The 16,729-nt window shown below is 30.7% G+C and overlaps 1 protein-coding gene and 1 pseudogene across 1 annotated transcript; one reads left to right on the top strand and one right to left on the bottom strand.

Annotated features, from left to right (window-relative positions):
* The first annotated feature begins 318 nt into the window (after positions 1 to 318).
* On the top strand, positions 319 to 6,315 carry LOC132609910 (1-aminocyclopropane-1-carboxylate synthase-like). Its single transcript, XM_060324117.1, has 4 exons — positions 319 to 609; positions 1,071 to 1,202; positions 1,655 to 1,815; positions 4,968 to 6,315. Exons 1-4 carry the CDS (start codon positions 439 to 441, stop codon positions 5,965 to 5,967), a joined length of 1,464 nt encoding a protein of 487 aa, XP_060180100.1. The 5' UTR covers positions 319 to 438; the 3' UTR covers positions 5,968 to 6,315.
* A 943-nt stretch (positions 6,316 to 7,258) lies between these two features.
* LOC132608772 (heavy metal-associated isoprenylated plant protein 39-like) lies at positions 7,259 to 8,512 on the bottom strand (annotated as a pseudogene).
* Positions 8,513 to 16,729: the final 8,217 nt, after the last annotated feature.

Raw genomic sequence — 16,729 nt, 5'->3', positions numbered from 1 at the left:
TATGATCTAAAAAGTTCATACCTTACAAAAGAATTTAAATGAAGATCAGTTACCAAACAACTATCCGGAAAAGGGATAACCTGCGAAAATTTCACTAAACTCTTAGCTAGGAGAATAATTAAAGATGGGACGATTCCCAGTTCATCATTAGTGCGCTATTACCATATTGATTACGGACTAATTAATCAAGCAGTCATATACCTCCAAAAAACAATTGTCCTGTTAAAGTCTAAGTACTCTATTTCATGGAAATTTCTTTACCACAAAATATCTATGGAGTCAGAAACAAAGTCTATAAATAGGCCATCACTTCGTCTCGATTCTACCAACTAACATCTCAAAGACTTTTTAACTTCTACCAAAAAATTCTCTAGCAAATTATCCTCCCAAAAAAAACACTTCATTTTTTCTTGATAAACTTTGAGTTTTACTAAGAAGATGGGGTTCATTTCAGGCAATAATAAGAAACTTCTTTCAAAGATAGCAACTAATGATGGACATGGAGAAAACTCAGCATATTTTGATGGTTGGAAAGCTTATGAAAATGATCCTTTTCATCTAACACAAAATCCTAAAGGTGTTATTCAGATGGGTCTTGCTGAAAATCAGGTATGTGAAACAGTACTTACACTGAACTTCGAATCCGCTTAGCCGGAAAACTGCACTATATACAAACCTCTTTTCATGGATTCAGCTAAACCTAGTATTTTCGACACAAAATATACACAACTAAAAAAAAGCACGAATTTCCAAAGAACGTTCCCGTTGAAACATCAACGTTTTCGACCAGCCAATTTCAGACGGACTCGTTGGAATTCGCTATTTTTTTTTTTATTTTTGACAAGTATACAAAAAATCTATAAAATTTAAACATATATTTCATTCAACCAAAGTTTCAAAAATATAATTTGTTCAAGCTAAGAATCTGAGAGGTTGGACTTGTTAAGTTTAAATTTTGGCTCTGCCTCATCGTTGTCTCTTCCCTTTTCTTGTTTAGATAGATATTTCTACACAATACAATCCTTGATCACACACTAAACAATTTGTGTTTTCTTGTGATGTTTTTGCAGCTTTGCTTTGATTTAATCCAAGAATGGGTAGTCAATAACCCAAAAGCTTCCATTTGCACATCTGAAGGAGCTCAAGATTTTAAGGATATTGCTATTTTTCAAGACTATCATGGCTTGCTAGAATTCACGAAGGTATGAGAAACATGAAATCAAGTCGTGATCAAATCCAGCATTTAAAGTCAGTCATTTAATTCTTTATGTATAAATCACAAGTAAAAACATGCGAATTTCCGAGGGAAATTTTTGAAGGAGGCCATCGGAAATTGGCTCGTCGGAAGCTTTTCCAACGGAAATTCCATATACTATTTGGTAATTTTTCTTCAGACACACATAAACTGAGCTAGACACGGTCGAACTGCCCACTATAGTCTAGATTCGCCGAGTGCGGATTTGATAGGGGTTCGACAGAATCCAATAGCAATTTGGCTAAAATTCTACATCTATGTTGAGAAATCCACTAAATATGTATATATAATAAACTGTGAATTTAGTGGTATATAAATAAGTCGTGAGTTCAATGGCGAGCAAGAAGTATCATATTCATAAACTTCAAATTCTGAATCTACTAATTTGTAAATGTGCAGGCTGTTTCAAGATTCATGGAGAAAGTGAGAGGAGATAGAGTGACATTTGATCCAGAAAGAATAGTCATGAGTGGAGGAGCAACTGGAGCCATTGAAACTCTGACATTTTGTTTGGCTGATCCTGGTGATGCATTTCTAGTTCCTACACCATATTATCCAGGGTAAGAATTCACTTTTTTAAAAAAGAATTAATTATTCTCAAAGAATGTAAAAGATAGCCGTCAATAATAAGTGAAATTACTAACCTAAAAGAAATAAGACAGACGACCAGTTGATTGCCTCAACAAGTTAAATTATACTGCCATACTATAAAATAAGACAAGACGATCTGCCACAACACAGATAAGATTCTCTTCTTTAAAATACTTGGACCAAGTAAATTATTGGTGTGGGACATGAATACAACGACTTCTGTTCAAGAAACAAAAAAGTAGGTCCTATAATAGCAACCTAAATGACTATCTGGCCCTAAGTGACAAAGACCATAAACAAAAGACTGATCAGATACATCTACCTTTTATTAGATTGGACTAGTACTGTCAACCGGTTGGAACCGGAACCGGTTATGGAACCGGTTAGAAAACCGGCCGGTTCCGGTTCCAAAACCGGAACCGCCTAACCGGTTCCGGTTTAACCGGTTCCGGTTTACCGGTTTTAAACCTCAAACCGGAACCGGTCCGGTTTGGAGTGATTAAAATCTATTTTATTTTTGTTTTTTGTATTATATATATATATTATAGTATTTATTTGTATATTGTAGCTATATTTTCATATGTTATACAACTTTATAATTAAAGTTTAAATATTTACTGACTAACAGCCTAACAGCAAGTCACCAATACAGAATAGTGCTTTTCGTATACATATATATGTATAACTTACATATACTTATATATAAATATGTACTATATACTATATATACTTATATATATGTATAACTTAATATATATACTATACATACTTATATATATGTACTATATACTATATATACTTATATATATATGTATAACTTATTATATATACTATATATATGTATAACTTAATATATATACTAAATATATGTATAACTTAATATATATACTATATATATGTATAACTTAATATATATACTACTTAATATATATGTACTATATACTCTATATACTTATATATATGTATAACTTAATATATATACTAAATATATGTATATATATGTACTATATACTAAATATATGCATAACTTAATATATATACTATATATATGTATAACTTACATATACTTATATATAAATATGTACTATATACTATATATACTTATATATATGTATAACTTAATATATATACTATACATACTTATATATATGTACTATATACTATATATACTTATATATATATGTATAACTTATTATATATACTATATATATGTATAACTTAATATATATACTAAATATATGTATAACTTAATATATATACTAAATATATGTATAACTTAATATATATACTATATATATGTATAACTTAATATATATACTACTTAATATATATGTACTATATACTCTATATACTTATATATATGTATAACTTAATATATATACTAAATATATGTATAACTTAATATATATACTATATATATGTACTATATACTATATATAGGTATAGCTTAATATATATACTAAATATATGTATAACTTAATATATATACTATATATATGTACTATATACTATATATAGGTATAGCTTAATATATATATATATATAGATATAACTTAATATATATACTATATATATGTATATATATGTACTATATACTAAATATATGCATAACTTAATATATATACTATATATATGTATATATATGTACTATATACTATATATACTAAATATATGCATAACTTAATATATATACTATATATATGTATATATGTACTATATACTATATATAGGTATAGCTTAATATATATATATATATATAGGTATAACTTAATATATATACTATATATACATATCTACTATATATACAATATATACTTAATATATATACTATATATACAATATATACTTAATATATATACTATATATACAATATATAACTTAATATATATACTATATATATGTATAACTTAATATATATACTATATATACATATCTACTATATATACAATATATACTTAATATATATACTATATATACAATATATACTTAATATATATACTATATATATGTATAACTTAATATATATACTAAATATATGCATAACTTAATATATATATATATATATATATATATATATATATATATAAGTATAACTTAATATATATACTATGTATACATATCTACTATATATACAATATATACTTAATATATATACTATTTTTTTTTTAATTTTAACCGGTTTAACCGGTTTAACCGGTTCCGGTTCCGGTTTAACCGGTTTAACCGGTTCCGGTTAAAAAAAATTTGGAACCGGACCGGTAAATTAATATCCGGTTAACCGGAACCGGTTAACCGGTATAACCGGTTCCGGTTCGGTTCCGGTTTAACCGGTTCCGGTTACCGGTTAAACCGGTTACAGTTTAACCGGTTGACACCTTTAGATTGGACCTTAATGAATTATTTATTATTTTCCCCCAAAAGCAGCCATAATTATAGAAACATAGACCCAAAATTAAAGTCAAAGAAAACTCAAGAGATCTGGAGAGAAAGTTAACTTTTGATTATTTTTCCACCATAGTGAATTATTTATCATTTGTTCCCAAAGCCATCTGTAACTATATTTAGATAAGAAGACTTTTAATTAAATAGCATATTAGAAGACTTTACTGGCCTCCATAGCAATATTCAAGTCAAAAGACTGTTTAGATCATAGTTCTATTAAACATGATGCCCATATAAAGCAATGTTTTCTAAGCTAAGGAAAACATTAAGAAATGCGAGGGGAAAAAAATAGAAAAGTTGAATAATGAATAATTAAGTTGGATTTACAACTGATATATATCATAATGTAAATAATATTTATGTTATCAGTGTATTTTAATCTGTTATAGTAGGTTACTTGCTTTATTTTCTAGGTTACTTATCTCGCTTATCATGAACGGGCACTTACAGACTTACAACTATCTTTTAAGTTACCAGATAATGTAACAAAATCTTTTACTACATTTTCGTCACTAAAAAACAGATAGACAAACTACTTCAATAGCTAAACAACAAAAAATCGTCGCTAATCTATGAATTAGCGACGGATTATTAAAAAACATGTTAGCTACTTACTAGTTATTTAGTGATAGCTTAATTAGCGATGAATTTTGTAACTAATTCTTGTTATGTATTGCAGATTTGACAGAGATTTGAGGTGGAGAACAGGAGTACAACTTTATCCTGTTGTTTGTGAGAGTTCTAACAATTTCAAGGTTACAAAAGAAGCCTTAGAAGATGCATATGAGAAAGCTCAAGAATCTAACATCAGAGTCAAAGGATTACTCATAAACAATCCATCAAATCCATTGGGCACAGTTTTGGACAGGGAAACATTAAAAGACATACTAAGATTCATCAATGACAAAAACATCCACCTAGTATGCGACGAAATCTATGCTGCTACCGCGTTTAGCCAGCCCTCCTTCATTAGTATCGCGGAAGTTAAAGAGGAAGTTGTTGGATGCAACGAAAATTTAGTGCACATCATTTATAGCCTGTCGAAAGATCTAGGGTTCCCTGGATTCAGAGTCGGAATCATTTACTCATACAATGATGTTGTTGTGAATATTGCGCGAAAAATGTCAAGTTTTGGGCTCGTTTCAACACAAACACAACGATTGATTGCTTCCATGTTATCGGATGACATCTTCGTTGAAAATTTTATCGCAAAGAGCTCAGTGAGGTTATCACAAAGGCATGGTTTGTTCACTAAGGGACTAGCTCAAGTTGGAATTAGCACATTGAAGAGTAATGCAGGACTATTTTTCTGGATGGATTTGAGAAGGCTTCTTAAAGAGCCAACATTTGAAGATGAATTGGATCTTTGGCATTTAATTATTAATGAAGTGAAACTCAATGTCTCTCCTGGTTGTTCATTTCATTGCTCTGAGCCTGGTTGGTTTAGAGTTTGTTTTGCTAATATGGATGATGAAACTATGAGAGTTGCGTTGAGAAGAATTAGGCACTTTGTGCTTAAAGAAAATAAGGGACTTGAAGTTGCATCCAAGAAACAATGCAGGAGGAACAAACTTGAAATTAGTTTATCTTTTAGAAGATTGGATGATTTCATGAACTCTCCTTTCATGAATTCTCCTCACTCTCCAATGTCTTCTCCTATGGTCCAAGCTAGGACTTGAAAAAAGGAAGAGCTTATCATCAATATTAGTTTTTGTCGATAACGGTGCATCCAGATCAGCTTGCGCACAAATCGACTGTTTCACCGAGTACCTGATACGACTGTCTAATTGAAGGAGGGTAAATTCTTTAATTGTAGTTGTTGGTAAGTCTAGTTACATAACATAGAATGGAAGTTCATAGAGATTCTTTGAATTTTTTAATTAAGACTTTTTGCCTATACTATAATTGCAAAAAGCAATCAAATAGGCTTCTATATATTGTTGAATTCTTGGGTTTTTTGTATACCTTCTTGTAATTGAAGGAGATCAGTTGTAACTTGTTTTTAAGAAGCAAGTGTATTTCTCAGATGTTTACATTTTATTTTTTTATTTGGTTAGACTGTCATCCAATAGATTAAGAAATAGTGATACACCAGAGGTTTGTGACTTTGTCAAAGATAATCTTTACACTATTATATCATTACCTAAAAGATGATGACAAACCACCGATCAGTATAACGATTGGATGTGATTCTTCTATTTTTAACCCAAGACTCGAGATAAACTTTTGGTAAGGATTTGAATTAGTTGGGTCAATGAATTTCGGATATCGGATGCTTAAAGCAAAAAAAAAAAAAAGGGTACAAATAGTTGTCCATAATGTATGAGATTAGTACTCCCTCGTCTCAATTTATGTGATACTTTTCACGTTTGAGAGTCAATTTAACTAAATTTTGAAGCTAAATTTGATTAGATTAACTCAATATAAAAGTTATATATATGAAAACTACATGAAAAGTTGAGTAACAACTTTTCTCATATCAATTTGGTGAAAAATACATCTTAAAATATTGATCAAGTTTATACAGTTTGAATCTCGGAAAGCGAAAAGTATCATATAAATTGGGATAGAGATGGAGTAGTAACATACAAAGATTGATAATTCTTTTTTTCTTTTTTTGGATTTCCCACCCGATCGATGTTCGATATGCGCATTGAAGCCGGACTATACTAGGATGCACGTGTTGCGAGGCCCATTTCTGAGTGCAGCGCTCACAACGTGATTTTTTCCATTCCCAGGATTCGAACTCTCGTGGAGGGATCCTAAACCATCCCACACAACCCACATTGGTATAAACATTTAATCTGAGACTCGAAAAAAGCTTTTAGTAGGAGTGCTCTTCCCGTTTAGTGGATCCTTACGTTGGGCGGATTAAAATTAATTAGATCGGTGAGTTTTTGAGTTTAGGATACCAAATACACAAAACAAAAAATAATATATAAATAACTATCAGTAATATGTGATATTAATAACATATAAAAGATTGATCATACATTACATTATGTAATGAAACTGTCACTTTGTCAGCGTATATAATCTGGGAAATCCTTTTAAGAAATAACACAAGCATTTGGATTATTTTCCATACTATATACCCTATAGTTTTGTGTCATGTTAGGATTATAGCTCTTGTAAAGCTTTACAAGTTCATCAACTTTTTCATTATGATCTTTTTTGGCCCCTTCATTTTTTTTATTACACTTTCATCCTTTTTCTTCTCTGGCTTTTTCGCTGGTCCAACTGTTAATATTTCTGGATGCAATGTTTTCTTCAATTTCCCCACCACTTAAACTGGATCAATCTCTCCTACTACTGTTAATTTCTTCTCTTTTAGATCAATTGATAGAGTTTCAATCCCTGTTGAAAAAAAAAAACTGATATAAGTTAGTAATATTCGATGTTGCTTTGCTGAAAAATATAATTGAATGTAAGGTAAAAAATATTACCCCTAACATGTGGAAAATGGCTCACAAATACCCTTCTTTCACCTTTTGGTGTCTAAAACTACCCCTAACGTTTGTTTTTGGCTTAAGATTAAAATACCCCACAAACTAACAAATTAAACTTTGCAATTTAAAAAAAGTCACGTGACATATTTTGATTTGCCACATGTATTATTTAATTTTAAAAAATTAAACCTACTCATTTCTTAAAGCCAACTGAAATAGAAAAAATTTAGGAAATTATAATAATAGGTTGATACTACTTGCACGAAATTTTGTGTATGTGACTAATCACTATTACTACTAGAAATGCAAAAGGAATTAAGACGCATTGGACTGTGTGACCATTTCGTCTAAAAGTTTACAAAATTAGATAGAGCATGCTTTTATTTATATATTGATGTTTTAAAAAACAAACCCTTATGTGTGGGTCTGATTTTTTATTTTTATTTTTTTGTAAATGACCAAGAACGTGAAAATTCTTTCTTTATAATAGGCGGATGGAAAAAATAAAATTAAAAAATGAAGATGCAGTACCTGAGAGAGTAGAGACGGCTTTCATGGCCTTTTGTTTGTCTTTGTTATCATGCACCTCTAATTTCAAAACAACTTTCTGCAGAAAAATTAAACAAAAACAAATTAAAGCCTGAGAATGATCAAGAACTTTATGAAAAAACAATAACTAACGAAAACAGAAATAGAAACAAAGGAAAAGAAACTTTCATATAATTTTGTGAGTAAGAGGAGAAGGAACTTGTACCTTCATTTTTCATTAATATTGGACTGAATGACGTTCATATGGAAGCTCGAAATTCATCTCAAGGTGGATATTGTGAAGTTGAGAAGATATTCAAGTCAATTCCTACTCAAAAGTTGAAAGAAATAAAAGAAAACTTTTTTCTTTGTTGGTTTCGGTTGTTATTGGGATTTAGATCCTTTCTAGGAAAGGATTAGACCTAATAGTATAAATACATGTTTGCTAAGATTTATTAAGTATGACAGAACATAGAACCTATGAGTATTCAATCTTATAACTTACTTTCTCCCTTGATATTAATAAAAGTGTCGGCCGTTCTCTGTGGACTAGGATCACATAGATCCGAACTACGTTAATTACTGTGTTTTTATCGCTTCAGCGCTATCAATATATATATATTGAATTCCCATAACATAAGAAAAATATGAGTTCTAATTCCACGAGGGACATACTTGGACTTTTATCAATCGTCTTGTCACAATTCTTGATTTCACCCCTATTTATACGCGGGGTGATAATGGACATAATGTCGTGAAATATCGCATTTGCAGGGATATTTAAGCCATGAGCAACATCTTAATAATTTTAAGACCCAATACAAAAGAGTCCGGAGCCAAAATGAGTTATTTTTGCAGCCATTAGACAAAAATGGTATGCCTTTTTTTTTGGACCAAAATGGGCAGTTCGTGATCCATGCAACGAAATAGGTGTTTTTTTTTTTTATTTCGTGAATTAAATGAAGAAATTATTTTATTTATTTTTTCTTTGCATTTCGTGAATCAATTCACGAAATACCTTTTTTTTATTTTTTTATTTCCTGAATAAAAAAGAAAGTGATTTGTATTTTTATTTTTTATTTTTTTGCATTTCGTGACACAAATCACGAAATAGGTTTTTTTTTTTTTTTGGCATTTCGTTATGCAATTCACGAAATAGCCTTTTTTTTTTTTTTTGCAATTCTTGAAATTAAAGAAAGAAACCGTTTTTTTTTTTTTTTGCATTTCGTTGCCCAATTCACGAAATAGCCTTTTTATTTTTTTATTTCGTGAATATTAATTAACTTAACTGTTTTTTTTTTTTTTTTGCATTTCGTTGCCCAATTCACGAAATAGTTTTTTTTTTTTTTGCAATTCTTGAAATTAAAGAAAGAAACTATTTTTTTTTTTTGCATTTCGTGACACAATTCACGAAATAGCCTCTTTTTTTTAAATTTCGTGAATATTAATTAACTTAACTGTTTTTTTTTTTTTTTGCATTTCGTTGCCCAATTCACGAAATAGCCTCTTTTTTTTTTTTTGCAAATCGTGAAATTAATGAAAGAAGCTGTTTTTTTTTGTATTTCGTTGTGCAATTCACGAAATAGCCTTTTTTTTTTTTTTACAATTCATATAAAAACAAAATTGGAAAATATATATATATATTTGTATTTCGTTGATACATGAACGAAATAGGATAATTTTTTTTTTATATTTCGTTTATATAAAAACGAAATAGGATAATATAATTTTTTGTTTTTGGTATTTCGTTTATATAAAAACGAAATAGGATTTTTTATTTTTTTTTGCATTTCGTTTATGTTCCAACGAAATAGGAATTTTTTTTTTATTTCGTTCATATTCCCTTTTTCTGCTCCCCACTTTTACCCTATATTATTTTACCTTATCCTCTCCATTCTCCATTCTCCATTTTTCCTTCTCCATTCTCCATTCTCCCTTCTCCATTTTCCGTTCTTCCTCTAGCTCCATTCTTTCTCTTCTTCCGTTCTTGATTCTTTTCTTTTTTTTCTACTAATCCTATCAGAAGGATTCCTCAACTTTTGCTCCATAATCTTCTTCAAATTGAGGTAATTTATTAATTTTATAAGTTTTTACATATATTTTTTGATTTAGTCATTATAAATTAGTTCACATTTATTTATTTTGATTTATTTATATGTTATACTCAGTGTAGTAGACTATAATAAAGAAAACAAAAGTTACAAGTTTAATTAATCAATAGTTGGTAATTTCAGTCGTTGCTTCAATTAAAAAAAACTTTTAAAAAATGTTAGTAGAGTTTATCGGTCAACGAACTACAATTAAAATACTTAAAAAATCGTTGAAGCTACTGATTAAAAAGGTATAAATTTATATTATAAAATGCTCTTTTAGTTAGTCATTTTCATAGAACAACAGTTAAAAAAAAGATGAAGAAATTGTGAGGAAAGTAAGATTGTTAAATATAACATAAAGATATTTGTATCATTTGTTAGGTTATTTTCTATGTTCAAATTGTGACTAGTCGTTGGAGATTATTTTGAAGAATTTTTAATTTTTAAATTAAAAGTATAAGATCAAGAAACTGTGAGGAAGTTGGAGTTGTTTTTGAAGCTAATAGACAAAAATAGCATGTCCTTTTTTTTTTTAATACCAAAATGGGTATTTCGTTGGATAACTGACGAAATACTATTTCGATCCGTTAAAAAAAAAAATCCTTGCATCCCCTCTCCAGTCATATGCTTTGTTTTAAATAGAAAAGAAGTAGTTATATGTAATATGAATACTATTATGACAATTAATTATGAGCTTAACCAAAAGTTTAATTACATTTCGTTCACCACATAGGGAACTGCAATTATTTTTTGACAGTTGTACTCTTATTAATTTTTTTTTCTTTTCTCACGTGATAATATATCTTATAGTTTGACCTTTATTGACTTTCCTATTGAATTGAATATATAGTAAACAATTCTGTAATGTGTTGTTCATTATTCTAATAGCAGTGGCTTGGTGTTGCAATGTTATAGATATGGATCGCCCCAAAGTCACTGTACATCCAGGTCCAGAAAACTATGATTTATTAATACTCCAGCATGAGCATAGATCCCAGGCTGTGTGGGATGGAACATTGACTGGAAAGAACGCGTGTTTAACTATACGTCGTGCGGATCATGAATTCTGGAATCACGTGAGGCAATACCCTTTACATAATCGCATCCTTAATTACTTCGAGAGGTGTGGATTTGGGGGAGTTTTAGCAGTAGGTAATGTGCAGTATGATGAAGGAATCATCACTGCACTTATTGAGAGATGGCGTCCAGAGACGCATACATTTCATATGCGGACTGGCGAATGTACCATCACACTGCAGGATGTCGAGGTGTTATATGACATTTCTGTGGATGGCCACCCATTGGTGCAGAGAAATGTTAAAAATATAACTAAATCAAGGTGGCAGGAATTGATGTACGATCTTACAGGTTGGTTGCCCGGAGAAGAAGCAATTATATGTAATAGCTTGTTGGTAATAACACAATTATCTAATCATTTGGAAACCTTGATTGCCAATAATGATATTATTGATGAACACACTGATGAGGCTGAGGTACAAAAGAGGGCCAGGTTGTACCTGCTTTGGTTGATTGGTGGCAATATATTCCCTGATAATAGTGGTTCAAAGCTTAGTTTACACTTTTTGCTTGACATAATAGACCTTGATGCAATAGGCGGGAAAGCTTGAGGAGCAGCAGCATTATCATACTTGTATAGTTGTTTATACCGTGCTTCGATGGCCAATAGCCGTGATGTTTGTGGATTTATTGCTTTGTTGCAGGTTCGTGAATTTCAATAATATATTGCTCTACTTCAGTAGAAATAAGAGATCAAACAGCATTCTTATAACCACCATTACCCAAATTTTGAAAAATGAAATTAGGAATCGAAAGTCGAGCTTTATTATAAACACTAAATGTACCACTATATATAATGCAATATGGATTATTAATATTTGTGTATAATTCTAAATGTCAGCTAACCATATTTCCTTGAGTTGTCACGCTAACAATTTAAAAGTATTGCTTGATATACGTTTAAATAGTCAACTTCTCTGCTATCTTTTAAATGATATTTTAGATTTCCTAGTGTTATAATTTGTATAATAAATCATTAAAAATTATAATATTGTCGAATAGCTTGCACAATAATATTAACGCATTATCGGAACCCAACCATAACAACACAATTTTCATGTGTATTTTCGGGTTATTTTATTTAATACAAAAAATATTTATATAGTTAAATTTACTTATACAAGTTTGGACTTGGGAGCGAATAATCCCGATGCAGCCATTACTTCGTCCCCCAAGAGTAAACGAACGAGATATTGTATTAGCGCAGAAGTGGACTCGTCGTGGAGTTCGTGAAAGCGAGGCACGAGCTGTGCTAGTAGTGTACAATAAACCTACTAAATAGCTTCCTTTTTAGCTTCTTCTGAAGGATGCAATAATGCTTGGAGAAAATTAAATAAGTGTACAATAAACCTACTTTTTAGCTTCTTCTGAAGGATGCAATAATGCTTGGAGAAAATTAAATAAGTGTACAATGCTTCTGCCAAGATTCTTAAAATGAATTGAAACCTACTAAATAGCTTCCTTTTTAGCTTCTTCTGAACGGATGCAATAATGCTTGGACAAAATTAAATATAACAACAATGCTTCTGCCAAAATTCTTAAAATGAATTGAAAGCTACTAAATAGCTTCCTTTTTAGCTTCTTCTGAACGGATGCAATAATGCTTGGACAAAATTAAATATAACAACAATGCTTCTGCCAAGATTCTTAAAATGAATTGAAAGCTACTAATTAGCTTCCTTTTTAGCTTCTTCTGAACGGATGCAATAATGCTTGGAGAAAATTAAATAAGTGTACAATGCTTCTGCCAAGATTCTTAAAATGAATTGAAACCTACTAAATAGCTTCCTTTTTAGCTTCTGACTTGTCTAATTATTTAGATTTGCATTTCGCAAAGTATGCAACGAAATATAAAAGCTTGGAAAAAGATAACTGCAACAATGCTTTTGACAAGATTCTTAAAAAAAAATTGGATTTGACTTGTCCATGTAAAAAGAAAAGAAATAATTTCCAAGTAAAAAAAATAAAAAATTGAAAGCTATTGACAAGCTTCTGACAATTTTTTATCCTTGCATTTCGCAAAGTATGCAACATCATATAAAAAACTTAAATTTGACAAGTCCATGACGAAACGTTATTTATAAACTTGGATTACTCCAATTTTTTATTTTACATTTTCGGTGCATAGGCAACGAAATGCAACAAAATTTACATTATAAACAACTCTAACCGGTCATTGTTATCTTCGGGTGAGCGTTTACAAGCAAGAGCCTTTTTTTTTTATTTTGCATTTCGCAAATTATCCAAAATCTTCGACTGAGACTTAAAAATCCATGTACTATCCAAAAAATGTCGAACAAAAAAGAGAACACTCCTGGAAGCTCTTCCTCACCTTTTGCTTGGGCATTCCCGGAAAACAGAAATGATAGCTCCAGTTCAGAGTCACCCAACAGCGACTGGGGAACATGGGATCCGTAGATTTTGAGATGGACATGTACAACCCGCACATGCTTGACGAACGAGAGGATGATTTTCGGATGCTGAAAAAATCAAATCCATGTGAGTACTACTGCGGTTTACGCCGTGAATGGGAGCATAGGTACCATGAGTCAAATATGCTCATGAATGAGCTTGAGCAACTGGGGGCACCCAAGCCACGTCGATTCTCTGTGTGGATGGAATGCAGGGATATGGTAGAATATGAGATAGCTGTGAAACAAATTCGAAAGGAGAATAATAGGATGTTGGTGAGACGTTGTAGGTATTATATCCTTAAGCTCGCTGAAGAACAAGCTGCAGCAACAAATCGAACGCTAACAGAACATGAAAGAGCAAGTGTTTTAGCACACGAACTTTACAAATCGAATGATGACATGCCTAACGAACTCCCTTAGACCAACTATGTGTTATGTTTTTTAATTTTCAATTATAATGTAATTTTATGTTCATTCAATAAAGTGTTGTGTAAGTTCTATCCAACAATAACTGTTAAATTAAAGACAAAATTAAACTCTACAATACGAACCGTTTATATTTTAAAGTAAGGACGACAACATATTATTGAAGATTACATAAGATAACAAAGATTACATAAAATAACAATAACATAGAACTCATGAAAAAACTTAACAGTAAACAAGCAACAACAACTACTGAGTACGATTGGGGCAACGATTTTTGTTATGACCGGTTTGCCTGCAAGTTCCACACCTCCTAGCCATGCGAGTAGGAGCAATATCCATTTTATTCCTCCTTCTAGTTGTTCTCTGGGCTCCAGAAGTTTGCTCGTATGCAGTGTTTGCAATTAAACAGAAGGGACTTGCAGGCCAATATGCCTCATCACCCAAGGGAGAAAACTTTTCACTGTATGTTTGCTTGTAATACCTACAACTGTAGTACTTGCTAACATAGTCCTTAGGCTGAATTTTACGGATCCGACAGAATTTAATTGCATGGGAACATGGCATGTGGTAGTTTTTCCATTTCCCACACGAACATTTTTTTTCCATTGTCAGAGACTTTATGGGCATTTCCACCCTTACCTTCGTATGCAAATGTCAGAATCTCGAAGACCCCAGTGAATCAGACCAACTCACAAAAAAAAGTGACAATAAGAAATAGATGCACTTAATTGACTGAAATTTGAACGGTTCAAATTCAAACCCCTCAAAATTATAAACGGACCCTAACTACTTCAGGAATCTGGATCGAAAATTCTTCATTATATTTATTTTGGAGAAAAAGTGGATAAAGTTTGATAAATCCATCTAGTAATGAGTAGTATAATGAATTTAGTGAATTACCTTTGTAGTTGGTTGATTGATATGTAGAGAAGAATTTGAACAAAAAGATTCTTCCACCGTATATCCTATAACTATTAGAGAGTTTGCAAACGAGTTAAATGAAAATGGGATTAATCACATTTCTTGTCTATTTTTGAACATACCCTTGGCCTTTAACATGTAACGTGTGGGTCCAATTAATTCAATTTCTAACTCTATGTTTAAGCAAAAACATAGCACGTGTTCAAGAAGATAACAACCACTAGTTTCATTGTTCGTTCCCACAAGTCAGTGGTAATTATTTTAAACTAGTTTAAATTTAGTATACTGATATGGTATAAAAAAAATTCATAACAAACCTAATAAGATAATTTGAGAAATAGAGTAATACTTCCTCCGTCTCATAATAAATGTCACCTTAGCCAAAAACATGCATATTAAGAAACCAATAATATAATGTGAAGTTTATTAAATTACCCCCATAAAATAAAAATAAATTATTTTTGCCTCTTGATTAGAGCATGTACAAAAAGTGAACCTTTTGACATTGGGAATCCAACAATACCAAGTTACTATGTGGCTTTTCCAATCATCATTTAGATGTTACTTTATTGTCCAAGGGTAGAATTGAAAAAAAGTAGACAATTTATGTCTTGGTTTCCTACGGTGACACTTATTATGGGTCAAAAAAATTTGGCTCAGGTGACACTTATTATGGGACGGAAGGAGTATATCGCTCACGAAAAAAACTAATTTTAACGTCAGACTTTGATGAGTTTAACTATGGACATATTACCAACGTAATAACAACGAAAATAGATAGTTAGAATGGAATTAAGCAGGACGAAATTGTTCTCATTAGCTAATTTTAGTGTTTTTTGTAGTGATAATCTCCTATAACGAATTAAATTGCATTAATGATATAAAATTTCTTTACATCATCAATGTATAACTAAAATCTCATCGTCATAGATGCAGTATTAATTTGGAGATAAGGTACGATTTTCCTACTAATTCTCTTTTAATTCAAAATAAGAAATTATAAAATATACACATCCGATCCCACAAGAGTGTGACGAAAACCTAGAATGTAGTTTTTGTCAAAAAAAAAAAATGCAATCAAACAGCCCAGAATATACTTATATTTATACTTTATATTTTTGTTGGCATGCAATGGTCATATCCTCGACATGTTATTACACATTTAATGTCGTTCACGATTCAATCCAATTTCCGAGTTAAAATATTATGATATACTAAGTTGCAAGCTCCTTTTCACTCAAACATAATTAAATCAGCTTAAATGGAAAAGAGCGAGGCAATAGAAGTCCTTTTTTGGCGTTGTAGTTATCTTCTAAATGATCTGATTGTGTAAATATTTTTAACAGGGTCAGTGCACGTGCATAAAACTTTAATTCTTTGTCATTGATTTACGTGAAATTCCCTTTTTAGGTCAACATTTAGATTTTGTCTTTATTTTTAAAAATTATGGAAATACAAGCCTTGAAAAATTACATTTCCGCACAACTTTAGACTCACGTCTAATGTTTTCTCACATATTTCTCAACGTTA

This window comes from Lycium barbarum, chromosome 9 (assembly GCF_019175385.1).
Source record: "Lycium barbarum isolate Lr01 chromosome 9, ASM1917538v2, whole genome shotgun sequence".
NCBI lineage: Eukaryota > Viridiplantae > Streptophyta > Magnoliopsida > Solanales > Solanaceae > Lycium > Lycium barbarum.
This window is presented reverse-complemented; position numbering and strand designations above follow the sequence as displayed.

Coding starts and splice junctions, on each gene's coding strand:
- LOC132609910 (XM_060324117.1), top strand. CDS start 439: ATGGGGTTCATTTCAGGCAATAATAAGAAACTTCTTTCAAAGATAGCA. Junction 610..1,070: donor TGGGTCTTGCTGAAAATCAG/GTATGTGAAACA, acceptor ATGTTTTTGCAG/CTTTGCTTTGATTTAATCCA. Junction 1,203..1,654: donor GCTTGCTAGAATTCACGAAG/GTATGAGAAACA, acceptor GTAAATGTGCAG/GCTGTTTCAAGATTCATGGA.